Source organism: Zosterops lateralis (genome assembly GCF_965231275.1).
Source record: "Zosterops lateralis genome assembly, chromosome: 30".
Classification (NCBI taxonomy): domain Eukaryota; kingdom Metazoa; phylum Chordata; class Aves; order Passeriformes; family Zosteropidae; genus Zosterops; species Zosterops lateralis.
This window is the reverse complement of record NC_139790.1, coordinates 1,924,032-1,948,554: the sequence shown is the minus strand read 5'-3', so window position 1 is coordinate 1,948,554 and position 24,523 is coordinate 1,924,032. Positions and strand designations below refer to the sequence as shown.

The 24,523-nt window shown below is 55.3% G+C and overlaps 1 protein-coding gene and 2 long non-coding RNA genes across 7 annotated transcripts; 1 reads left to right on the top strand and 2 right to left on the bottom strand.

The window, feature by feature from the left end:
- Positions 1-73: 73 nt before the first annotated feature.
- On the bottom strand, positions 74-23,827 carry RHOBTB2 (Rho related BTB domain containing 2). Of its 5 annotated transcripts, XM_083880353.1 has the most exons (12): positions 20,108-20,217; positions 19,354-19,749; positions 18,978-19,055; positions 8,253-8,454; positions 7,452-7,555; positions 7,180-7,365; positions 6,081-7,096; positions 3,425-3,543; positions 2,516-2,666; positions 1,689-1,777; positions 450-555; positions 74-369 (listed from the first exon to the last, which is right to left on the bottom strand). In XM_083880353.1, exons 2-12 carry the CDS (start codon positions 19,593-19,595, stop codon positions 131-133), a joined length of 2,532 nt encoding a protein of 843 aa, XP_083736479.1. In that variant the 5' UTR covers positions 19,596-19,749; positions 20,108-20,217; the 3' UTR covers positions 74-130. The 5 variants fall into 5 exon arrangements, with proteins under 5 accessions (XP_083736479.1, XP_083736482.1, XP_083736480.1 ...); XM_083880356.1 differs by lacking the exons at positions 19,354-19,749; positions 20,108-20,217 and adding an exon at positions 23,711-23,827; XM_083880354.1 differs by lacking the exon at positions 19,354-19,749 and having other exon boundaries at positions 20,021-20,234.
- LOC310920417 lies at positions 568-1,426 on the bottom strand. The gene is made up of 3 exons (XR_014591991.1): positions 1,305-1,426; positions 1,026-1,148; positions 568-953 (listed from the first exon to the last, which is right to left on the bottom strand). It is a non-coding gene; the product is annotated as an uncharacterized lncRNA (long non-coding RNA).
- LOC310920418 lies at positions 17,093-18,964 on the top strand. Its single transcript, XR_014591992.1, has 3 exons — positions 17,093-17,599; positions 17,895-18,034; positions 18,160-18,964. It is a non-coding gene; the product is annotated as an uncharacterized lncRNA (long non-coding RNA).
- Positions 23,828-24,523: the final 696 nt, after the last annotated feature.

The window sequence follows — 24,523 nt, the reverse complement described above, 5'->3', positions numbered from 1 at the left end:
CCACCCTTTCTCCTCCTCCTGCTGGGGCAGGACCTTCTTCTTCCCTCCTTCTTCTTCCCACCCTTCTTCTTCTTCCTCCTCCTCCTCCTCATCCTCCCCGTCTCCTCCCAGGACAAGGACACGGGCGCTCTCAAACCACAGCCGAGGAGGAGGAGGAGGATGATGAAGAGGAGGCTGTGGCTGCCGAGGACGAAGGAGAGGAAGAAGGCGAGGAGGAGGCGTTCCAGAAAAGCCACCTCCTCTTGGGCTGCCGTTTGAGGTGGAGGTAGTCTTCCTTCTCCCTCTCCTTCTTGGCCCGCTGGTAGTGATCCTCCTCCTTCAGGTACCACACCGGCGGCCAGCGGTGCTTCTCAAAGTACTCCTGGTTCTCTGCGGGGACATTGGGTGGGGTGAGGGCATTGCCAGGACCCTGTTGTCACCGCTGTCACCTCCCCCCGGGTGTCACTCACCTCCCGACATGGCCTTCATGTCGCGGGGGAACTTGCGGCAGACGTTGTTGTAGTTGGTGCAGATGTGGTGCAGGCACCAGTCGGCCAGCTGGTAGGCGCAGTGGAACTGGGGAAGGACGGGACACACCAGCTCAGGGACAGCCAGGAAAGGGCCAGAGCCGGGGATTCAGCTCATTTCTCCATGGACAGCCAAGGACAGGAGTGGTTGTCCAGCTCCCGGAGGTGCCAGACCCCTCTGGGTGTCACCACCCAGAACCTTGAGCATCTCTAGTCCTGCCAGACCCCTCTGTGTGTGTCACCTCCTGCCCTGCCAGACCCCTCTGGGTGTCACCACCCAAAACCTCAAACATCTCTAGTCCTGCCAAACTCCTGGGTGTCACCTCCTGCCCTGCCAGACCCCCCTGGGTGTCACCATCCAGAACCTGGAGCACCTCCTGCCCTTTCAGACCCCTCTGTGTGCCACCTGGAGCACCCCCAGCCCTGCCAGACCCCTCTGGGTGTCACCTTCTGTCCTACCAGACCCCTCTTGTGTCATCTGGAGCATCCCCAGCCCTGCCAGACCCTTCTGTGTGTCACCTCTTGTCCTGCCAGACCCCTCTGGGTGTCACCACCCAGAACCCTGAGCACCTCTTGCTCTGCCAGACACTTCTTGTGTCACCTGGAGTGCCCCCAGCACTGCCAGACCCCTCTGGGTGTCACCTCCTGCCCTTTCAGACCCCTCTGTGTGTCACCTGGAGCACCCCCAGCCCTGCCAGACTCTTGTGTGTGTCACCACCCAAAACCCTGAGCATCTCTAGTCCTGCCAGACCCCTCTGGGTGTCACCTCCAGTCCTGCCAGACCCCTCTGGGTGTCACCACCCAGAACCTTGAGCATCTCTAGTCCTGCCAGACTCCTCTGTGTGTGTCACCTCCTGCCCTGCCAGACCCCTCTGGCTGCCACCACCCAGAACCCTGAGCATCTCCTGTCCTTTCAGACCCCTCTGGCTGCCACCACCCAAAACCTCAAACATCTCTAGTCCTGCCAAACTCCTGGGTGTCACCTCCTGCCCTGCCAGACCCCTCTGGGTGTCACCCCCAGCCCTGCCAGACCCCTCTGTGTGTCACCATCCAGAACCCTGAGCACCTCCTGCCCTTTCAGACCCCTCTGGCTGCCACCACCCAGAACTTTGAGCACCTCTAGTCCTGCCAGCCCTCTCTGGGTGTCACCCCCAGCCCAGCCAGCACAGGCCCCTGCCCTACCTGGGCCAGCTCCAGGAACACCAGCACGTCCCCATCGATGTCAACCATCATCTGTGCCGCCTCCATCAGGCCGGTGACCGTGTACTGCTCTGCACAGGGGACACGGGGGTCAGGGGGTGACAGGGGGACACTGGGGGTCAGGGGGTGGTGGCTGGGATGGGGTGACAGCCCCTCAGGGAGGTGTCTGGGACAGGGTGACAGCCATCCAAGGGGACACTGGGGGTGGCAGGGTTGGGGTGACAGCCACCCAAGAGTACACTGGGGGTCAGGGGGTGGCTGGGACAGAGTGACTAGGGGACACTGGGGGTCAGGGGGTGAATGGGATGGGGTGACAGCCCTCCAGGGGGACACTGAAGGTCGGGGGGGTGTCAGGGATGAGTGACAGGGGGACACTGGGAGTCAAGGGGGTGTCAGGGACAGGGTGACAACCCCCCAGGGGGACACTGAGGGTGGCAGGGATGGGGTGACATCCCCCCAGGGGGACACTGGGGGACAGAGGAGTGGCTGGGACAGGGTAACAGATCCCCAGGGGGACACTGGGGGTGGCTGGGATGGAGTGACAAGGGGACATTCAGGGTGAGGTGTGTGGCTGGGATGGGGTGACAGCCACCCAAGGGGACACTCAGGGTCAGGGAGGTGTCTGGGATGGGGTGACAGGGGGACACTGAGGGTCAGCGGGGTGGATGGGACAGGGTGACAGCCCCCTAGGGGGGACACTGAGGGTGGTTGTGATGGAGTGACAGCTCCCCAGGGGGACACTGGGGGTGGCTGAGATGGGGTGACAGGGGGACACTGAGGGTCAGGATGCCACACCCACCCGGGCTCACCTGTGAGAGCCACCAGGTGCGGCAGGCAGAGGCGGTTGGCGAGGATGATGAGCTTCATGTCGTCCAGGTCGGGGCTGGAGCTGAACTGGCCCGTGTACAGGTACTCCAGCACCGCCCGCATGCAGCTCTTGCTGGTGTGAGGAAGTGCCACCTGCCAGGGACACAAACACACACATTGTCACCTCCTGGGCGTGTCCCCAGCCTGTCCCACCCCCACCAGGTGTGTCCCCAGCCTGTCCCACCCCACCAGGTGTAGTGGCGTGGGTTTGGTTTTATCAGTTTTATGTATGTGTTTGTTACTTGTATAAAGTTCATTTTTATAAATTATAATTGTTTGCCCCATGCCTCATCCATGTTCCACTCTCATTGGTTTCATCCCAATCCCAGTTATGTGTCAATCATAAGTTTTCCAGCCACTGGGCCTTCTCTGTCACTTTGGGGTCTCTCCCAAAAGTCTGGAAATTCCAGTGAGGACCCCAAGTGATCTGACAAGACTTCAGCTGTCTCTCCACCCGAGTTATTAATTTGTCACAATGTGTGTCATTTATTTGGAGAGCCAGACCCCTTTGGCCCCTGATTTATCCCCAGTTAAACCCATCCCTGAGTTCCTCCCTCAATAAAAGGTGTTGCATTCAGGAGTTTTTTTCCCCTCACTTTTTCCCCCCACTGCTTCAGCTGAGGGGTGTCTGCTGGGGCAGATAAATAAATAAATGATGAATAAACCCAGCAATTAACCCAAAATAACCTCCCTCTTTTTTCCTGCTGTCGTCATTTCACTCCTTCAAGCAAGACAAGAGCTCAGAGGGATGGGTGAGGTTCATCCTGGTACCAAACCCTTCACTGTGGAGGTGTCAGGGCTGGCCCAGGCAGAGACAAGACACCTCCACACCCAGAGGAGTTTTTACTCACCTCGTTGGTGGAGCTCTCCACGAAGGGGCCCCCGAACATCGCGGCCATCCAGTCACAGCTGGAGATGAGCAGGGGCTTGTGGGCACTGATAGCACCGTCATCCAGCACGAAGGTGACATCTGGGGACAGAGCAGGGGGTGGCTGCTGTCACCTCAGAGCTGGGGAGGTGGCCAGAGCCTGGCATGTCCTGCCTTTTTAAATAAAATGTCTCATTTTTTATCCATTTTTATCTGTGCTCTCAGAGGAGCCTCAACCCTATTCCAAGGGGTTTTTCCCCAGAGCCTCAACCCTATTCCAAAGGGCTTTTCCCCTTAGCCTCAACCCTATTCCACAAGGGGTTTTTCCCCAGATCACATTTGCCAGCAAATGGGGAATGTTTTTAACAAATAATAAAAATTTTTGGGTTTTTTTTTTTTTAGCAAATAATAATAATAATAATAACAAAAAATAGCAAACAATAATGAATTTAACAAATAATAAAAATGTCACACCCATTGTGATGTCACACCCACTGTGTGTGACAAGGGGCTTTTCCCCAGATCACATTTGCCAGCAAAGGGGGAACGTTTTTAACAACTAATAAAACTTCTCAGTTGTGTTTTTAACAGATAATAAAAATCTCAAAAAATAGCAAACAACAAATAATAAAAATGTCACACCCACTGTGTGTGACAAGGGGTTTTTTACCCAGATCACATTTGCCAGCAAAGGGGGAACATTTTTAACAATTAATAAAACTTTTCAGGTTTTTTTTAGCAAATAATAAAAAATAACAAAAACAATAACGAATTTAACAAATAATAAAAATGTCACACCCATTGTGATGTCACACCCACTGTGTGTGACAAGGGGTTTTTTACCCAGATCACATTTGCCAGCAAATGGGGAAATGTTTTTAACAAATAATAAAAATTTTGGGTTTTTTTTTAAACAAATAATAATAATAACAAAAAATAACAAATAATAATGAATTTAACAAATAATAAAAATGTCACACCCACTGTGTGTGACAAGGGTTTTTTTACCCAGATCACATTTGCCAGCAAAGGGGGAACATTTTTAACAATTAATAAAACTTTTTGGGGTTTTTTTAGCAAATAATAATAATAACAAAAAAAACCCCCAAATTTAATAAATAATAAAAATGTTACGCCCAAACTCCAGTCCTTGGAGAGCTGGGGAATCTCCAAAAAAAAAAAAAAAAGTTTAAAATATAAAAAGTTTTTTTTTATAAATCCAATCACACCCAAACTCGAGTCCTTGGAGAGCTGGAGAATCTCAAAAAAAAAAGTTTAAAAAATAAAAAAAAAAAGTGTTTTTTTTGGTTTTTTTTCAGGACAGCCTGACCATATTAGGACCAATCTCCATGAAAAAAAATCCAGCCAGAGGAGGCTGGAGATTTTCACATCTCCCTTGGGATGTCACCTCGTGCTGGTGGCTCGTGCTGCTCACTGGAAAAACTGAGGAAATTTCTACTAAGGGCACTTGCTCCTCATAAATCAGGATGACCCTGTGAAAAATCCGGGCTGGGAGAGGAGGAAGTCGCCTTTGCAGCTTTTCTGTAAATAAACAGAGCTGCTGGAGCAGCTGAGGGGGAGGAAATGCTGGGGAAGGGCTTCACATTCATTTTCTTGGGGGGAAAAAAAGGAAAAAAAAAACAATAAAAAAGGCAATAAAAATCCCTAAAGTGATAAAAATAAGGTGATATAAAGGTGATGAAAATCTCTTATGAGCCCCCAAAAAAGGACCAGGTTGATGCTCCTGGAGCCCCTAAAAAAGGACAGAACTGCTGAACCTGGAGCTCCCAAGAAGGACCAAACTGCTCCTCCTGGAGCCCCCCAAAAATGACCAAACTGCTGCTCCTGAAAGCCCCAAAAAAGGACCAGAATCCTGCTCCTGGGACCCCCCAAAAAAGGACCAGGCTGCTGCTCTTAGAGCCCCTAAAAAAGGACCAAACTACAACTCTCAGAGCCCCCCCAAAAAGCACCAGAATCCTGCTTCTGAGGCCCCCAAAAACTGACCAAACTGCTGCTCCTGGGCACCCCAAAAAATGACCAAACTGCAGCTCCTGGAGCCCCCCAAAAAATGACCAAACTGCAGCTCCCAGAGCTCCCAAAAAATGACCAGAATCCTGCTCATGGGCACCCCAAAAAATGGCCAAACTGCTGCTCCTGGAGCTCCCCAAAAATGACCAAACTCCTGCTCCTGAAGGCCCCAAAAAAGGACCAGGCTGCTGCTCCTGGAACCCCCCAAAAATGACCAAACTGCTGTTCCTGGAGCCCCCAAAAAATGACCAAACTGCTGTTCCTGGAGCCCCCCAAAAATGACCAGACTGGTGCTCCTGGAGCTCCCAAAAAAGGACCAGAATCCTGTTCCTGGAGCCCCCAAAAATGACCAAACTGCTGTTCCTGGAGCCCCCCAAAAAATGACCAAACTGCTGTTCCTGGAGCCCCCAAAAAATGACCAAACTGCAGCTCCCAGAGCTCCCAAAAATGACCAAACTGCAGCTCCCAGAGCTCCCGAAAAATGACCAGAATCCTGCTCCTGGAGCTCCCAAAAATGACCAGAATCCTGCTCCTGGAGCTCCCAAAAATGACCAGAATCCTGCTCCTGGACCTCCCAAAAAATGACCAAACTGCTGCTCCTGGATCCGTACCCGAGAAAGTCCCCTTGGCCAGGCATTCCTTCACGCGGTTGGTCCTCCGCACGTGGAAGGCTTTGGTGATCTCCTGGTTCATGAACGCCTCGTTGTTGAGGATGTTGGCCACCATCATGCGCAGGTCGAACACCTCCAGCAGCTCGGCGATGTGGGCGATGTGCATCAGGTCCCGCTCGTTCTCATCCAACTCCCCCGTGTACAGGTATTTCAGCACAGCCCTGAAAGGTCCAGGCTGGATGGACGAGTCCATCTTCACCACCACCATCAGTTTGGATTTGTAGGTGAGAGGATCTTCGGCCATCTCCTCCTGGATGCTGGCGAAGGCGCGGCTCCACGAGGAGAGGTTGCGGCCGCGGCGCAGCCCGCCGTTCTCGTAGCGGTCTCCGCGCAGGATCCCGTCACTGGTGGAGGCTCTAAGGCACGGTTTGCGCTGGCCGGGTCCGGCCTCCTCGGCGCTCTCGCAGATGTCAAAGCTGGCGGCCCTGAGGAGGAAATCCCGCCCGTGGTGCCTCTCCTCCTGGTGCAGTGCCCGCTCCGCCGCCGCAGCCGTCACCCCAAAGCCGTGCCCCGCCGTGCTCTGCTGGTCCTCCTCGCTCAGATCCATGAGGAACAGGTCGTAGAACTTGGAGGAGGAGGTGGAGAGGTAGATCTTGTGTGCGTAGATTTTGATCTTCTCTTGCAGCACCAGGATGACGTCCGCGCACAGGGGGTCCTCCAGGAGGTGGGCAGGACGCTCCTCGTTGTTGGAAGGGGGGTCGGGGACGATGATGATGGGAGGAGGGGGTTTGGGGGGCAGGAAGGGGGCTTGGAGCAGCGGCCTCTGCACGTTGCGCAGGTGGGACTTCCAGAACTGCAGGTGGCGGCGGGAGATGAGGGCGGCGCGGATGGCGTTGTCGAAGACGTCCTTGACCCCAAACTGGGCCACCACGCTGGTCTCGTAATAAGGGATCCCCAACTCCTTGGCCACCTCCCTGCCCTTCTCCGGGGGGAGAATCTCGTTAGGTTTAATCGGCCTGGAAGAGACGGGGGGAGATAATTAACGGAGAGAGATAAAGGAGGGCGGGCAGTGACATCTCTGAGGGTACCAAGGTCTCACCTGGCCAGGGGTCGCCGTGCCCGGTTGACGGCCTCCAGGTCGGCGTAGCGCAGGTCGAGCTGGCAGCCCACCAGGATGACGGGGGCGCGGGGACAGAAGTGTTTGATCTCCGGGTACCACATGGTCTTCACATGGTGCAGGGAGTTGGGGTTGGCGATGGAGAAGCACAAAACCACCACGTCGGACCTGTGAAGGGGACAAAGAGGGGTCAGGGTTGGGTTTGGGGATTCTGTTCCTTGCTTGGGGTAGCGCCAGGTTCTGTCTGTCCCCACCTGCCGTAGGCAAAGCGCCTGTCCTTGTGGTGGTCACCAAAGGTGTCCCAGAGGCGCAAGGACACGCTGACATCGTCTACCACATCCCGGGAGCGCTCCAGCACCTGCGGGAACAGAAAGGGATCCAGCGCCTCAGTGCCTCAGCCTCACCACCACCACCACAACAAAAAAACCACACACATGCCAATTTCTCTGAAATTCCCAAGGCCAGGATCTCTTCCCATTTAGGACAGCAAGAAGGACAAAAAAAATCCAACATCCAAATTTCTCTGAACTTCCCAAGGCCACACATCTCTTCCACCTTGGGACAGCAAGAAGGACCAAAAACCCAACACATCCCAATTTCTCTGAAATTCCCAAGGTCACCCATCTCTTCCACCTTGAGATGGCAAGAAGGACAAAAAAACCCCCAACATCCCAATTTCTCTGAACTTCCCAAGGCCACACATCTCTTCCCACTTGGGATAACAAGAAGGATTAAAAAAAAAACCCACATCCAAATTTCTCTGAACTTCCCAAGGCCACACATCTCTTCCTCATTGGGATAACAAGAAGGATTAAAAAAAAAAACCACATCCAATTCCTCTGAACTTCCCAAGGCCATTGATCTCCTCCACCTTGGGATAGCACAAAAAACCCCCAACATCTCAATTTCTCTCAACTCCCCAAGTCCACCCATCTCTTCCCCTTACGACAACACCACCACCAGGGCTGTCCCCACCCTTGGGACCACCCAACCCACCCTCCACCTCCTCAGGACTCTCACAGGGGGTGTCCACAAGCCCCCCCAGCAGCCCTCACCTCCTGGCAGACGCGGTACTGGTCGATGGCCCACACCGTGGGCACGTGTGTGGCCAGGAGCTGGTACTGGGTCAGGGTGGCGTTGCAGGCGCGGGCACAGATGAGCCGGGTCTTGCCCACCGCGTTGTCCCCGACCACGACGCACTTGATGGTTTCTACGTTTGGCCTCTCATAATCCATGTCAGAATCCATTAATTGGGACCTGCATGGGGAGAGGGAATTAATGAGGGCTCAGCAAACACAGCCAGGATGAGGTGAGGAGGAGCCTCCAGAGCAGGAAGATGCTGACACTCCCTGGCAGCCTCAGGGAAGGCTCTGCAGCAGCTGCCCAGCCCTTCCCATCTCGCCGTGCCCGCCAGTCCCCTTTAAAATTTTATGTTCTGGTGGCAGTGTGGCTGCTGTGCCACGTCAGACACATGGCCTGCCTGCGTTGGATTGCGCCCTCCTCCCTCTCCCAGCTCATGCTTGTTCATGTGAGATCGAGCTTTTTATTTATTTTTTTTTTTTTCCTCCTCTCTCTCTCCCTTCCTCCTCTTCTTTTTCTCCTTCTCCTTCTCCAGCGTTTGCAAGAGAAACTTCCAGAGCTGCACACTCAGCTCTGCTGCCTGGCAGGGGATGCTGACCTGTCCCCATTTTTTTCCCACCCCATTCCCAGGGGATATTTGCTCCCAGCCGAGAGCAAAGAGGAGAAATTCCTCAGGTTTCCCTGAGGCTCAGCAGCCACAGGGATTGGGGAGAGCTCCCAGGGGCAGAGAGAGATGAGAGTGTTGAGAAGCTGATGAGCAGAGCCCAGGTGTGCCCAGGTGTGCCCAGGTGTGTCATCCACTCCCTGTTCACAGCCAGAGCATAAATCAAACAGAATTCACTCATCACAGCCTGAACATGAGGGTTTATGTGGTTTGCCAGGAGGAAAAGCACTGAGGGGATTGAGGGATTAAAAATGGACAAAAAAACCAACACGTCCCAATTTCTCTGAACTCCCCAAGGCTACGGATCTCATACCTTGGGATAACAAGGACAAAGAAACCCAACACATTCCAATTTCTCTGAACTCCCCAAGGCCACAGCTCTATTCCCTCTTGGGATAGCACAAAAAAGAAACCCCACATCCAAATTTCTCTGAAATTCCCAAGGCCACAGATCTCTTCCCTCTTGGGATAACAAGAAGGATTAAAAAAAACCAACACATCCCAATTCCTCTGAACTCCCCAAGGCCACAGATCGATTCCCTCTTGGGATAGCACAAAAAAACCCCAAACAAACCACATCCCAATTTCTCTGAACTCCCCAAGGCCACGGATCTCTTCCCCCTTGGAATAACAAGAAAGACAAAAAAACCCCCACATCCAAATTTCTCTGAACTCTCCAAGGCCACGGATCTCTTCCCTCTTGGGACAGCAAAATGGACAAAAAACGCCCATATCCCAATTTCTCTGAACTCCCCAAGGCCACAGATCTCTTCTCTCTTGGGATAGCACAAAAAAGAAATCCCACATCCAAATTTTTCTGAACTTCCCAATGCCATGGATCTGTTCCCTCTTGGGACAGCAAAATGGACAAAAAACACCCACATCCCAATTTTTCTGAACTCCCCAAGGCCACAGATCTCTTCCCCCTTGGGATAACAAGAAGAACAAAAAAAACCCCAACACATCCCAATTTCTCTGAACTCCCCAAGGCCACGGATCTCTTCCCCCTCGTTGCTCCCTCCCCGGAGCTGCTATAATAAAACCACCAGCGCAGCGAGCGATAAAAAAAAACCACCCGGTAACGATGGCAACGGAGCCCTGCACGTGGGACCAGAGCTCCCCAAGCCGCCAGCCTGGCAAGGACTTCCCAATGTTATCACCTCCCTCCATCCTCAGCCCTCCCCGGGGCACACCTGGAGCCCCGTGGGCAGGTGGAGGTAAAGGCAAGTGGCAAAAATCCAGGTCATTTTGGGTCTTCTCCCACACCTCAGGTTGGTCCCCAGGGCAGAAAAAGTTCCCCTTCATCCTTTGGGATGCAGGGAATTAATCCCTTTAAGAGAAAACCAGGAGCAGCAGCAGGGGAGGTGGGCTCCTTTCTCAATTACCTCCTCAAAATTAATTTCCATCCCTCTTCTCCTCCCAGGGATCAGCTCAGCTCTGTAGGATCTCGGATGGGGGAGCTTTGCTGTGGTTTATTTTTAGGCCCAGCCAAGAGCTCATTGGGATGGAAGGGGAAGGCATCCTTTGGGATGCAGGGAGTTCATCCCTTTACGGGAAAACCAGGAACAGCACTAGGGGAGGTGGGTTCCTTCCCCCAATTAGCTCCTCAAAATTAATTTCCATCCCTTTCTGCTGCCATCCTCTGCTCCTCCCAAGGATCAGCTGGGCTCTGTAGGACCAGGAGATCCAGGAGATCTCCAGGATGGGGGAGCTTTGCTGTGGGTTATTTTTAGGCCCAGCCAAGAGCTCATTGGGATGGAGGGGGAAGGCATCCTTTGGGATGCAGGGAATTCATCCCTTTAAGGGAAAACCGGGAGCAGCACTAGGGGAGGTGGGTTCCTTCCCCCAATTAACCGCTCAAAATTAATTTCCATCCCTTTCTGCTGCCAGGATCTCCCTAAGGATCAGCTGGGCTCTGTAGGACCAGGAGATCCAGGAGATGTCCAGGATGGGGGAGCTTTGCTGTGGTTTATTTTTAGGCCCAGCCAAGAGCTCATTGGGATGGAAGGGGAAGGCATCCTTTGGGATGCAGAGAGTTCATCCCTTTACAGAAAACCAGGAGCAGCACTAGGGGAGGTGGGCTCCTTCCCCCAGTTAGCTCCTCAAAATTAATTTCCATCCCTTTCTGCTGCCATCCTCTGCTCCTCCCAGGGATCAGCTGGGCTCTGTAGGACCAGGAGATGCAGGAGATCTCCAGGATGGGGGAAGTTTTGCTGTGGGTTATTTTTAGGCCCAGCTCATTGGGATGGAAGGGGAAGGCATCCTTTGGGATGCAGGGAATTCATCCCTTATGGGAAAACCAGGAGCAGCAGCAGGGGAGGTGGGATCCTTCCCCAATTAACCACTCAAAATTAATTTCCATCCCTTTCTGCTGCCATCCTCAGCCCTGTGCTCCTCGCTTGGCTCTGTAGGACCAGGAGATCCAGGAGATCTCCGGGATGGGGGAGCTTTGCTGTGGGTTATTTTTAGGCCCAGCCCGTTGGGATGGAGGGGGAAGGCATCCTTTGGGATGCAGGGAAGTCATCCCTTTAAGGGAAAACCAGGAGCAGCAGCAGGGGAGGTGGGCTCCTTTCTCAATTACCTCCTCAAAATTAATTTCCATCCCTCTCGTCCTCCCAGGGATCAGCTCAGCTCTGTAGGACCAGGAGATCCAGGAGATGTCCAGGATGGGGGAGCTTTGCTGTGGGTTATTTTTAGGCCCAGCTCATTGGGATGGAGGGGGAAGGCATCCTTTGGGATGCAGGGAAGTCATCCCTTTAAGGGAAAACCGGGAGCACCACTAGGAGAGGTGGGCTCCTTCCCCAGTTAGCCCCTCAAAATTAATTTCCATCCCTTTCTGCTGCCATCCTCTGCTCCTCTCAAGGATCAGCTCAGCTCTGTAGGACCAGGAGATCTCTGGGATGGGGGAGCTTTGCTGTGGGTTGGTTATTTTTAGGCCCAGCCCGTTGGGATGGAGGGGGAAGGCACAGCAATGACAACTGCAGTTGGCACTTAGGGGATGTTTGTCCCTCCTGGGGAGGAGGCTCAGCCCACCCCCAGCTCGGGAAGTCGGGGCCTGATGGGAATTAAGGGCTCAATCCCTTTTTTGGGGGTTCTCCATTAAACAGAACCTCATTGGGGAGCTCTGTTGACCCCATAGAGATTTGGGGAGGGGGGGTCACAGCCCCTCACCCACACCACCACCCCAGGACGGGCTGAACCTTTTCCAATCCCCCTCCCCACCTTCCCCAGCATCACTTCCCTCCCGGGAACAGCTCCAAAAACCCACTGGAGAGTAAAAATAACCCGAGATACTGAAAAATTGGAGCTTCCCCAAAAGGAAAAGCTGTGCCTGGAGGAGCAGGGCAGCCCCCCACCCAATTCCACATCCCCCACACACCAAGGAGAACCCCAAAATTTCTCCTCCCAGCCTCCCAACCCGCCGTTGCCACGGCAACTGCAGCATCACCCCGGGAGCCGTCGCTTAGCAACTCCCAGGCTCCAAACCCTCCATCCCGAACCCCCCAAAAAAACGGGGTGAAACCGCCCCAAAAATAAAAGTGGAGGGGGCTCTGGGGGCAGCGGGAGGAAGAGGCCGGGGCTGTGTGGAGGCCGCGGAGGGAGGCGGTGCGGGAGAAACCGGGCCCCGAGAACGGCCGGGAACGGGGGTGCGGCGGGTGGGGGGACCGGGATGGGGGTGCAGGGACCACCGGGACCGGGGGGCACCGGGAGGGGGTGCAGGGACCACCGGGACCGGGGAATGCGGCGGGTGGGGGGACCGGGATGGGGAGAACCGGGAGAGGGATTTTGGGGAGGCAGCGGGGAGCAGGAGGATTAGGGATGCGGTGAATTTTAAAAGGGTCTCAGGGGTGCGGGAGCACTGGGAGAGGGTGCGGGGACCACCGGGATGGGGGAGCACCAGGAGAGGGTGCGGGAGTTTGGGGAGGCAGAGGGGAGCAGGAGAATTGGGGGTGCAGGGAATTGTAAAAGGGTCTCAGGGGTCCAGGAGCACCGGGAGGCACCGGGAGGGGGTGCGGGCATGGGAAAGGGGTCTGGGAATATGGGGAGGGGGTGCAGGAATGGCAAAGGGGTCTGGGAGCACAGGGAGAGGGTGCGGGAGTTTGGGGAGGCAGCGGGGAGCAGGAGGATTGGGGGTGCGGGGAATTGTAAAAGGGTCTCAGGGGTCTGGGAGAACTGGGAGGGGATGCAGGAATGGCAAAGGGGTCCAGGAGCACCGGGAGGGGATTCGGGAATGGGAAAGGGGTCCAGGAGCACCGGGAGGGGATTCGGGAATGGGAAAGGGGTCCAGGAGCACCGGGAGGGGGTGCGGGACTTTGGGGAGGCAGCGGGGAGAAGGAGGATTAGGGATGCGGGGAATTGTAAAAGGGTCTTGGGGGTCCTCTGAGCACGCGGATCAAGGATGCGGGGGGATGGCAAAGGGGTCTGGGAACACCGGGAGGGGGTTCAGACATGGAAAAGGGGTCGGGGACCAAACACCGGGATTAGGGGTGCAGGACAGGGGTAAAGGGACTGGAGAGCACCAAAGGGGCTCGGAGGAGTCTCCAGCCCTCGGGAGGGGATGCAGGACACGGATAAAGGCTCTGGAAAGCACCGAGGGGGCTCGGGGGGAGTCCAACCATCAGGATCGGGGGTGCAGGACACGGATAAGGGGACTGGAGAGCACCAAAGGGGCTCGGGAAGGCTCCAGCCCCCGGGAGGGGATGCAGGACACGGATAAAGGCTCTGGGGAGCACCGAGGGGGCTCGGGGGAGGCTCCAGCCCCCGGGAGGGGATGCAGGACACGGATAAAGGCTCTGGAAAGCACCGAGGGGTCTCGGGGGAGGCTCCAGCCCCGGGCTCGGGGCACAGCGGGGGCACCGGGCCCTGCCCACCCCTGTCCGGCGGCCGGGCCGCGCGGGATGCGCGGAGGCGGAGCGGAAGCTCAGGACGGAGAAGGCGAACCCGGGGAGGGAAGGAGGGAAGGAAAGAGAAGGGAATGAGTTACTTACACCAACACAGACGAAGCGGCGGCTCCCAGGGGCCGGGGCCGGGCTCGCCCCTCCGGACATGGCCACGGCGCACTTTGCGCGGCTGCGCTGGGCAGGGCCGGGCTGGGCACGGCCGGGCGGCTCAAAGCCGGGCCCAAAGGGGCCCATGGCGGTACCGGGGCCGCCCCGAGCTCCGCATCCGCCGCCCGCCGAGCTCAGCCCTGCGCGGACCCTGCGCGGATCCTACGCGGATCCTACGCGGATGGAGGAGCCCTGCGCGGATGGAGCCCTGCGCGGATCCTGCGCGGATGGCGGATCCTACGCGGATCCTGCGCGGATGGGGGATCCTGCGCGGATGGAGCCCTGCGCGGATGGAGCCCTGCGCGGCTGGCGGATCCTGCGCGGATGGAGCCCTGCGCGGACCCTGTGCGGCTGGCGGATCCTGCGCGGATGGAGCCCTGCGCGGCTGGCGGATCCTGCGCGGATGGCCGCTGCCCCTGCGCGCTGCAGTCGCGCCCGCCCCGCCTTTCATTCACAAAAAATAAGCGGCTCCGGCCCCAGCGCCGCCCCCGAGCCCCCCCCGGCAGCCCCCGGAGGGCGGGTATTGGCTGATACAGGAACGGGGGGGGGTCCTGGGGGGGTCCTGAGTCCTGCTGGGGATGGGCACAGTCAGTGGGGATGGGGGGGTCTGTTGGGGGTCCTAGTCCTGCTGTGGGATCCCTGATCCTGCCCCTAAAGCTCCCTGGTAGGGGGATTTGCCATGTCCCCCTAAATCCCCCACAATGTCCTCTATCCCTGCCCTGCAGAGGGGTCTGTGATGCCCCTGCAATTCTGCCGTGATGCCCCCACAGTTCTGCCCCTGGACCCCCATGGGGTCCCTAATTTGCTCTTATAAGGGGAGGACTCTGCTGTGCCCCACCAAATCTTGTCTTATATGCAACCCCATCCTGCCCCTAAATCTCCCTGGTAGGGGGATTTGCCATGTCCCCCTAAACTCCCTTTGAGACCCCAGAATGTCCTCTATCCCTGCGCTGCAGAGGGGTCTGTGATGCCCCCACAATTCTGCCCCTGGACCCCCATCGTGTCCCTAATTCTCCCTTGGAGGGGACTCTGCTGTGCCCCCCCCAAATCTTGTCTTCTATGCAACCCCATCCTGGCCCTAAAGCTCCCTCTCAGGGGGCTCATCGTGCCCCCAGTTCTGCCTTGGGACCCCCATCCTGGCCTTAAACCTCCCTGGTAGGGGGATTTGCCGTGTCCCCCTAAATCCCCCATAATGTTCCCTAACCCCACCCTGCAGAGGGTTCTGTGATGCCCCCACAGTTCTGCCCCTGGACCACCATGTCCCTAATTTTCTCTTGTAGGGGAGACTCTGCTGTGTCCCCCCACCAAATCTTGCCATCTATGCGACCCCTTCCTGCCCCTAAATCTCCCTGGTAGGGGGATTTGGTGTGTCCCCCTAAACCCCCCATAATGTTCTCTATCCCCGCCCTAGAGAGGGGTCTGTGATGCCCCCACAGTTCTGCCCCTGGACCCCCATTCTGTCCCTAATTTTCTTTTGTAAGGGGGGGACTCTGCTGTGCCCCCCTAAATCCTGCCTTCTATGCAACCCCATCCCGCCCCTAAATCTCCCTGGTAGGGGGATTTACCATGTCCCCCTAAACCCCCTTTGAGATCCCAGAATGTCCTCTATCACCGCCTTGCAGAGGGTTCTGTGATGTCCCCACAGTTCTGCCCCTGGACCCCCATTCTGTCCCTAATTTTCCCTTGCATAGAAGACAAATCTTGTCTTCTATGCAACCCCATCCTGGCCCTAAATCTCCCTCTCAGGGGGCTCATTGTGCCCCCAGTTCTGCCTTGGGACCCCCCAATCCTGGCCCTAAAACCCTCCCACCTTAGAGGGAGCTCCATCCTGGCCCCAAATCCCCAATCCATGGATCCCTATCCCCCCTCTGCATGAGCCCCCCACCCTGTCCCTGCCCCTCCATCCTCGGTGACATCCCTGGGGGTGGGTGACACAACCCTAAACCTCACCTCCATCCTTCCTGTCCCCCCAATCCTGATTTGGGGAAGGGGCTGCACCCCTCTGAGCATCTCCCTGTCGCCTCAAATTTCAGGGAGCTGCCATCTCTGAGCTGGGCCGTGTGTGGAGCTCCATCCTGACCCCAAATCCCCAATCCATGGATCCCATTCCCCCCTCTGCATGAGCCCCCCACCCTGCCCCTGCCCCTCCATCCTCGGTGACATCCCTGGGGGTGGGTGACACAACCCTAAACCTCACCTCCATCCTTCCTGTCCCCCTCAATCCTGATTTGGGGAAGGGGCTGCACCCCTCTGAGCATCTCTCTGTTGCCCCAAATTTCAGGGAGCTGCCAGCTCTGAGCTGGGCCGTGTGTGGAGCTGCTGCTGCTGGAAGAGACCCCTCACAACCCCCGCAAAACCCCTCTTGGGGCAGGAAAAGCCAAATCTTCTCCATCCCTCATTCCCTCCAAGCACAGGCCACACTCTGCTGTGCTGCCTTTCCATGGCCTTATTCCTCACCTCCTGCAGGGGCATCTCCCCAAAATCTGAACCCTCAAATGGCATTAAAAAAAAAAAAAAAAAAAAAAAAAAAAAAAAAAAAAGACCAAAAAAAACCCCCTCCGAGTCTGTTGTAATTCTCTATGGAAAAGGTTTCTCCCTCCTGACCCCCCCCCCGGACTCCCTGAGCACTCAGAGTGACCCTTATTTCCTTCTCTGACCCCCCTGGCTGTGGTCCAGCTGTCTCTCCTCTGAGCTGGGAGGATATAAATTTATAAATTGTCTCCCCTTCCTTTGTACTACCTGGAAATTTGAAGAATAAACGCCTGGGACAAAAGTCCTTTTCTGAGATATCTCACCTCATCCTTGATATAATTCTCTCCAAACCCTCCCAATAACTGAGCTAATTAAAAACCCCTTTTTTAGGGGGAGGAGGGCAGGGGCGGGAATCTATCCCGAGCCATGTTTGCTGCAGGGAAAGGCCCCGGAGCAGCCGCTGCCCGGCCCCGCTGCGTGACCCGCACATCCGCATCATGTGATGGGGATGATGCTGCTGCTTCTCCTCCATCCCTTCCCGACCTTCCCCCGCCGCCTCCTCCTTCCCCTCCCGCTCAGCTCAGCCTCCCCTGAATGTCCTGGATCCTTTTTTTCCCCCTGCTCGGATGAGACAACACAGATAAAACCCCCCTCCCCAAAATAAAAACCCCCTTCCTTCCTCACCGAACACGCAGCACTGGGATCTGTCTCTCCATAGCAGAAAGAGATGGTGCCGTTAATTTAGGGAGGGGAAAAAGCTCTTTTTTTTGGCTTTTGAAGCAGCTCCCAGGAGCTGTTAATTCCCCCGGCCGGGAGCTGCGAGCAGCCCGAGCTGCAGAGCCTGGAGGATTTTTTTTTTTTTTTTCTGTTTCTTGGAGTGGGTCACGGGGAAGGAACACGTAAAGCTTGTTTTTCAGCCGCATGATTTGGCTTATTTGCTCTTTTCTAGCAGGTGCTTAATTGTGGCGAGAAAAGAAGGTTCCCTGGCAGCTTTTATTTTTTCCGGGGAAGGCCAAATTCCCCCGGCTGCCCTTCTGGCGTGAGCCAGGCAAAACAAAAGCACGATTGTCACTGGAGAGGAGAAAAGGAAGGCTGAGGCTGCGGGAGCTCCAACGGGCCTCTTTTCCAAGAGGAAAAGGTTTCCTGGGAAGGGCAGAGAGCAGGGGGATGGAGGCACCGGGGTGGGAAAGGGGAAAGGGAAAAGGGGAATGGGGAAAGGGGAAAGGGGAAAGGGGAAAGGGAAATGGGAAAGGGGAAAAGGGGAAAGGGGAAAGGGAAAAGGGAAAGGGGAAAGGGAAAAGGGAAAAGGGGAAATGGGGAAGGGGAAATGGGAAAGGGGAAAGGGGAAAGGGATCAGCTGTGGGTGCTGCTCGCAGCCCCCTCTCCTCCTCCGGGGGAGGAGGAACACAAAGTCTCAGCTGGCTGTTCCCCAGAGAGCCCACGCTGGGGCACGGCTTGGAATGGCATGGAATGGCACAAATGGGATGGCACAGAATGGGATGGCACAGCTGCCCACGGCACAGAATGACACAAAATGGGATGGCACAGAATGGCACAGCATGGGATGGCACAGGTGCCCATGGCATGGAATGGGATGGCACAGCAGCCCATGGCACAGAATGGCACAGAATGGCACAGCATGGGATGGAACAGCTGGCCATGGCACAGAATGGGATGGCACAGAATGGGATGGCACAGAATGGGATGGCACAGCTGCCCACGGCACGGCACAACCACCCAGTGACATCCCTCTCCCTCAGCACCACCACCATCACGGCTGTAATTAAAAGGGTTTTTGCTCCCATCTCTCCAGTTTCAGCCTCTTGAGCCTGTCCCCAAGGAATTCCATCTGTCCAGCTCACCCTGAACTCCACGCCCAGGGCTGAGCTCTGGGGGTCACACCAAACCCCCCTTTTCACCCCCACAGCATCCTCCTCCTCCTCCTCCTCCTCCTCCTCCATCTCCCACTCCCCAGGCAGGAATGAAGGATCCCTGGGGATATCAGAGATATGAGCGGACATTGCTCCAGCCCCAGTAAAGTTTATGACTCTCCAGTTTAAAGCCAGGGGCGTTTCCACCCCTCCCTGGTGCTGTCAGGACCCTGCCCCGCCTGGCTGGGGACAGGACACAGTGATCCAAACCCAAACTCATTTTCCTTATGCTCTTTGTTCTGTGACCTCTGCAGCTTTCCTGGCTCTGCCCCCCCAAATCCAGCATCATCCACCTTGCCAAGGGGCTGAAAGGCTGGCACAAACCAAAGCAACTCATCCCTCACTGGAAAAAGCAGATTTGGGATGGGGAAACACCCCAAAAACCCCTAGACAACCCCAGACCACACATTCCCAAATCCCCCAGAGCCAGGCCATGCCTTTGCCTTGCTCTGCTGGGAGTTTTCCACCCCATCCCTGGGGAAGGAGGTGTTGTTGTGGTGTGGGACGGGACGGGGACAAAGAGCAAAGTCCCTGGAGAAAGTGGCCTGGGGAGAAGTGCCAGGAGCAGGGGCAGGAGGTACTCACAGGCTGCGAGCCATGGCTGTCATCTTCCCAGCAGGGCCGCCCTTCCCCGGGCTTTCCATCGCTTTCTCTTGGCAGGGTCTGCAGGGAGAGGGCACAGGGTGAGATATTTTGGGGTGAGATCACCCCTGAAATCACAGACTCACATCCCAAACCACTCTGTCCCCGCTCAGTGTCACCTCCCAATGTGGGGACAGAAAAGTTTTGGGAAGGCGAGTCCTGAGTTGTGTCCTGGTGTGGGGACAGAGCTGTCACTTGTCCCCACATCTCGCTGCCACCTCTGCCCTCCCAACAAATCAGCCAAAATAACCCACACAGAGCTGTCCCCTTTCACAGTGACAACCTTCCCCAGCCCCAATAAACCTCCCCAAGCTCCCACCTCTTCTCCAAGCTCCTCACCCTGGGGCTAAGAGCCTTCCCTGTGTGTCTGAGCCCCCAGGACAGTGCCTGGCTCCTGGGGTGACCAGCAGGCCACCGTGTCCCCTGCTCAGTGTCACCTCCCCACCTGGAGATGGAAAAGTTTTGGGAAGGCGAGTCCTGAGCTGTTCCTGATGTGGGCACAGAGCTGTCCCTTGTCTCCCTGTTGTCCCCACGTTTTGCTGCCAGCTCTGCCCTCCTCATGCCACCCAAAAAATCAGCCAAAATAATCCACACAGAGCTGTCCCCTTCCCAGTGACAAGCCCCAGTAAACCTCCCCAAGCTCCCACCTCTTCTCCAAGCTCCTCACCCTGGGGCTAAGAGCCTTCCCTGTGTGTCTGAGCCCCCAGGACAGTGCCTGGCTCCCGGGGTGACCAGCAGGCCACCGTGTCCCCTGCTCAGTGTCACCTCCCCACCTGGAGATGGAAAAGTTTTGGGAAGGCGAGTCCTGAGCTGAGTCCTGGTGTGAGGACAGAGCTGTCCCTTGTCCCCCTGTTGTCCCTACATCTCACTGCCAGCTCTGCCCTCCTCATGCCACCCAAAAAATCAGCCAAAATAATCCACACAGAGCTGTCCCCTTCCCAGTGACAACATCCCCTCAACCCCAATGAGCCTCCCCCAGCTCCCACCTCCTCTCCAATCTCCCACCCCCTCTCCAAGCTCCTCACCCTTGGACTAAGAGCCTTCCCTGTGGATCTGAGCCCCCAGGGCAGTGCCTGGCTCCTGGGGTGACCAGCAGGCCCCCGTGTCCCCTGCCATGGTGGCTTTGGCCAAAGCTCTGGAGCGAGGCAGGGCACAAGGGGCTGCCCCTCCTTCCCCGTCACTGCGTCCTGCACACGTCAGGGGCAGAGTCCAGCCAAGGATTTGCTCCTGGCAGAGGCAGCAGAGTCCTGGATCGTGGCAGGGAGAGGGTTCCAGGCACCCACCGTGGGGCTGGAACCTTCCATGGGTTCACCAAGGTCATCCCTCCCTTCTGTTTCTCTAAAAATCCCCAAATTCTGCAGTTTTGATTCCTGGGTGAGGCTATAAGGGGACTCTCCTTGCCCCATAGGCCTCCCCAGCCCCTTCAGCAACCAGGTGGCAGCTCCAAAAAAAAAAAAAAATTAAATAAATAAAATTGCATTTACAGGCTTAATATCCAACTGGAGAAATCTTCAAGCACAACTTCGCAAAAAATGGCAAAACCCAACCTTGATGGGGGCAAAAGGATATATTGGGATGTGCCACCACATATGGTGGGGAGCAGAGCCCAGGAAAGGCCTAAAACAAGCCAAAAAAACCCCAAAAAAAGCACATTTTTGCACCTTCCAACCTCTACCCTGCCAAAACAGGAATTTGGGGGGCTCTGGAAATTCCCTGGAATGCAGGAATCCTCTGCCCCAGCTGGATCCCATCTCTCCCAGGCTCTGGAATCAGCCAGCTGACAACTCACCCTGCACAACTCCAAGGATTCATCGCTCATCTCATAAATATTTAAACCCAGAAGGAGCCTGGGTTTGAGTGCAAAACTCAAAACTCCTCACACAAGCCCAGCATCCCTCAGCCCCAGCCCTGAGCTAATGAACATTTGGGCCTCTCCAGACGGATCTTTCCCATCTAAAAACCAGGTCAGGGGCGAAATTCAAGGTCTCCATCCATCCCTTTGCAGGATTTCTGCACCTTCCAGCTGGAATATATTGAATTTATCACCCCTGAGGGTGATATATTGAATTTATCACCCCCAAAAGAGCTGCTGGGGTGGAATCAGAGCTTCCAGATGTTCATTCCTGATACTCCAGGCAGATTTTGGGGGGTAAAATCGGTTCCACACCCCCAGGAGAAGCTGCAGCTGCAGCCTGGAGCAGTGACAGGCTCCCAGGCAGAATTCACAGTTTCCTACAGCATTAAAGAGATGCTGACGCCTCGTGAAAAAACTGTGAAAAGCTTCTATTTTTGGGGAAAAGTTCCTCTCCTAACGGCGCATCCTGTGGCTTCTCTGTTTCCCCTTTTTTTATTTTTATTTTTTTTTCCTCTCCTGGTTTCTCTTGCGAAGGGGAGAGAGGCAGAAAATAGGAGGGGAATGTTGTCAATCAGTCGGGAAAGGGAAAAATAACCCTCCAAGGGATTCATCCTTGGGTGGGGCCTGGAGAGAAATTTGGACCCTCCTGGGATTTATTTCTGAACATGGAGATTTGGGGGGGTTGGATATTTCCTAATGAGGGGGGAAAAAAAATGCTGGTTTTGCTGTGTTTAAGAGCTTTCCCTCTGGTGTCCAGATCTTTCTTGGACTCTGCTCTTAATTATGGGTGTGGTGGCACCTATGGTGTCATCTTTGCCCTCACTGTTCTCACGTTAAAAAAAAACAAAAAAACCCAAAAAAGCCCAAAAATCCCACCCCAAAAACAAAAAACAAAAAACAAACAAACAAAAAAACCAAAAACAAAAACAAAAAAACCCCCAACCAAACAAACAAAAAAACCCCACAAAAACAAAACCCAAAAAGCCCCAAAAAACCCACAAAAAAAAAAAAAAAAAAAAAGAAAAAAAAGAAAAAAAAGAGATTAAAACATCAAAGAAGCAAGAGTTCTGTCTCCAAGCAACTGTCTCCAAGTAGAGAAGGAGAAGCAGCAGCGTTGAGTGGGGAGAAAACTTCTGGAGATCCCAGAGCTGGGAGAGGGAGGGAGGGAAGAGCAGGACCGGAGGGTTGGGAGGTTGGGAGGGTTGGGAGGGTTGGGCTCCACGGGCAGGAGCCTCGGGGCAGGAGAATCTCCCTCTTGCCTCATCCCCGAGCGGCCTCGCCTCTGCCCTGGATTGTGGTGAGACAAATCCCGGGGCCTGGAGCGATTTTCTACCCCAAGGGCCAAGGAAGAGGGAGGTGACACCGGCCAGGGATGGGCCAGGGAGGTGACACTGGCCAGGGATGGGGCAGGAGGTGACACCGGCCAGGGATGGGCCAGGGAGGTGACACCGGCCAGGGATGGGCCAGGGAGGTGACACTGGCCAGGGAGGTGACACTGGCCAGGGATGGGGCAGGGAGGTGACACTGGCCAAGGAGGTGACACTGGCCAGGGAGGTGACACTGGCCAGGGATGGGGCAGGGAGGTGACACTGGCCAGGGAGGTGACACTGGCCAGGGAGGTGACACCGGCCAGGGATGGGGCAGGGAGGTGACACCGGCCAGGGAGGTGACACTGGCCAGGGCTGGTCCAGGGAGGTGACACCGGCCAGGGATGGGACAGGGAGGTGACACTGGCCAGGGAGGTGACACCGGCCAGGGATGGGGCAGGGAGGTGACACTGGCCAGGGAGGTGACACTGGCCAGGGAGGTGACACTGGCCAGGGATGGGGCAGGGAGGTGACACTGGCCAAGGAGGTGACACTGGCCAGGGCTGGTCCAGGGAGGTGACACCGGCCAGGGATGGGACAGGGAGGTGACACCAGCCAGAGCTTGGTGGCTGCACCACCGTGCCAGGAGCCACCCGATGACCCGCCGGGAGTCACCAACAGCCCCGGCTGAAACAGGAGCAGCTGCCAGGGAGAGCCGCAGGTTTTATCTTTATCTCCCATGGGAGAACAGGGTGAAATTCCACACTGGAAAAGTCACTGCCTGCACCTCTCGGGGTCTGATCACACCAGGCTCTGCCTGAGCAGGTTCTTCTCTGCCCTGAGGGTCACCAAGGCACCCCAGAGGTCCCCACACCCCAATTCTCGACAGCTCCAAGGGGTGGTGAAGAGAACCAGGAGCTGCGAATGCATTGTCCTTGAGCAAGCAGGGTGAAATTTCCATGCTGGAAAGCTCTTCACCTGCACATTTTGGGGTCTGATCACAGGTGGTTCTACCTGAGCAGGCTCCTCTCTGCCCTGAGGGTCACCAAGGCACCCCAGAGTTCCCCACACCCCAATTCTCGACAGTTCCAAGGGGTGGTGAAGAGAACCAGGAGCTGCAAATGCATTGCCCTTGGGAAAGTGGGGTGAAAATCCACGCTGGAAAACTCATTGTCCTCATATCTCGAGCTCTGCTCACGTGTGGCAGCCTCTTCTCTGCCCTGAGGGTCACCAAGGCACCCCACAAGTCCCCCCACACCCCAATTCTCAACAGCTCCAAGGGGTGGTTTTCTCCCTCTTCTCCAGAGGGAACCCCTGGGCGCTGGGAAAAACCTTGGGGGGCTCTTGGAACAACATCCAACCCTTCTCCAGCACAATCCCCACCTTTCCCAACCCTCAGAGCACAAACCCCCGGCAGACAAACCCTCATCCTGTCCATACCCATTCCAATTCTCTGGAGGAAAAAAAGGGGAATTATTTTTTTGGGGGTAATGATATTTTCAGGGTGTTGTTACCTGAGCTCAGCGGCCCCGCGGCTCTTCTTCCCTCCTGTCCTGCAGTTCTTTGGTTCTTTTTCCCTCCTTCTCCTCCTCTTTGTCCTTCCCTTTTCCAGGTACAAACTGGTCTGGACAGGCAGGGACCCATTTTTATACCCTGGCCCATGTGATGCAAACAAATGCCCCAGGGATGAGTTTTTTGCACTGACACAACTCAAGGGGTTGGGACTAAAAAACCTGTTGGACAACAATCCCCGGCCTCAACGGACAGGAATTTTCCACTCGGGGCTGTTCAGGCCGGCTCTGGGTGCGCCAGGCTCGAGTCTCTCTGCTCACCTTAACCTCTGAAAAAAAAATATAAATCGCATTTTTCTGCATTTCATAATTTTTTTTCTAAGTGTTTTCTCTGTTGGAGGTGGAGAAAATGAGCGAGGGGTTGGTTCTACAATGGAGGGAGGGATGGATATGTTTGAGGCAGTGATTGCATCTAAATTCTGCAAGGATTTTATTTTATTTTTCCATGATTTGTGAGGAAAAATACCCAAAACGAAAAAACAAAGGAAACAAAAAAATCCCCAAAACAAAACAAAAATATATTTAAAAACGCCAAAAGAAACCACCAAGAAAAGAAAAAAAAAAAAAACCACAAAAACCACAAAACACAAAACAAAAAAAAACCCAAACCCAACCCAACCAACTAACAACAACAACAAAAAAAATCCCAAAAAAAGAAAAATAAACAACCAAAACAAAACAAAACAAAAGCCCACCAAAAAACCCCCACAAAAAAAAACAACAAAAAACAAACCCCCCCCCCCAAAAAAAAAACAA

Bases quoted from the DNA above. Each gene is read 5' to 3' on its own strand.
- RHOBTB2 (XM_083880353.1), bottom strand. From the start codon at position 19,595: ATGAGGAGGGCAGAGCTGGCAGCAAAACGTGGGGACAACAGGGAGACA. The intron at 7,556-8,252 runs GTGAGGGCTGCT...CTGTTCCCGCAG, and splicing joins AGTACCGCGTCTGCCAGGAG to GTGCTGGAGCGCTCCCGGGA. The intron at 370-449 runs GTGAGTGACACC...ATGTCCCCGCAG, and splicing joins CATGAAGGCCATGTCGGGAG to AGAACCAGGAGTACTTTGAG.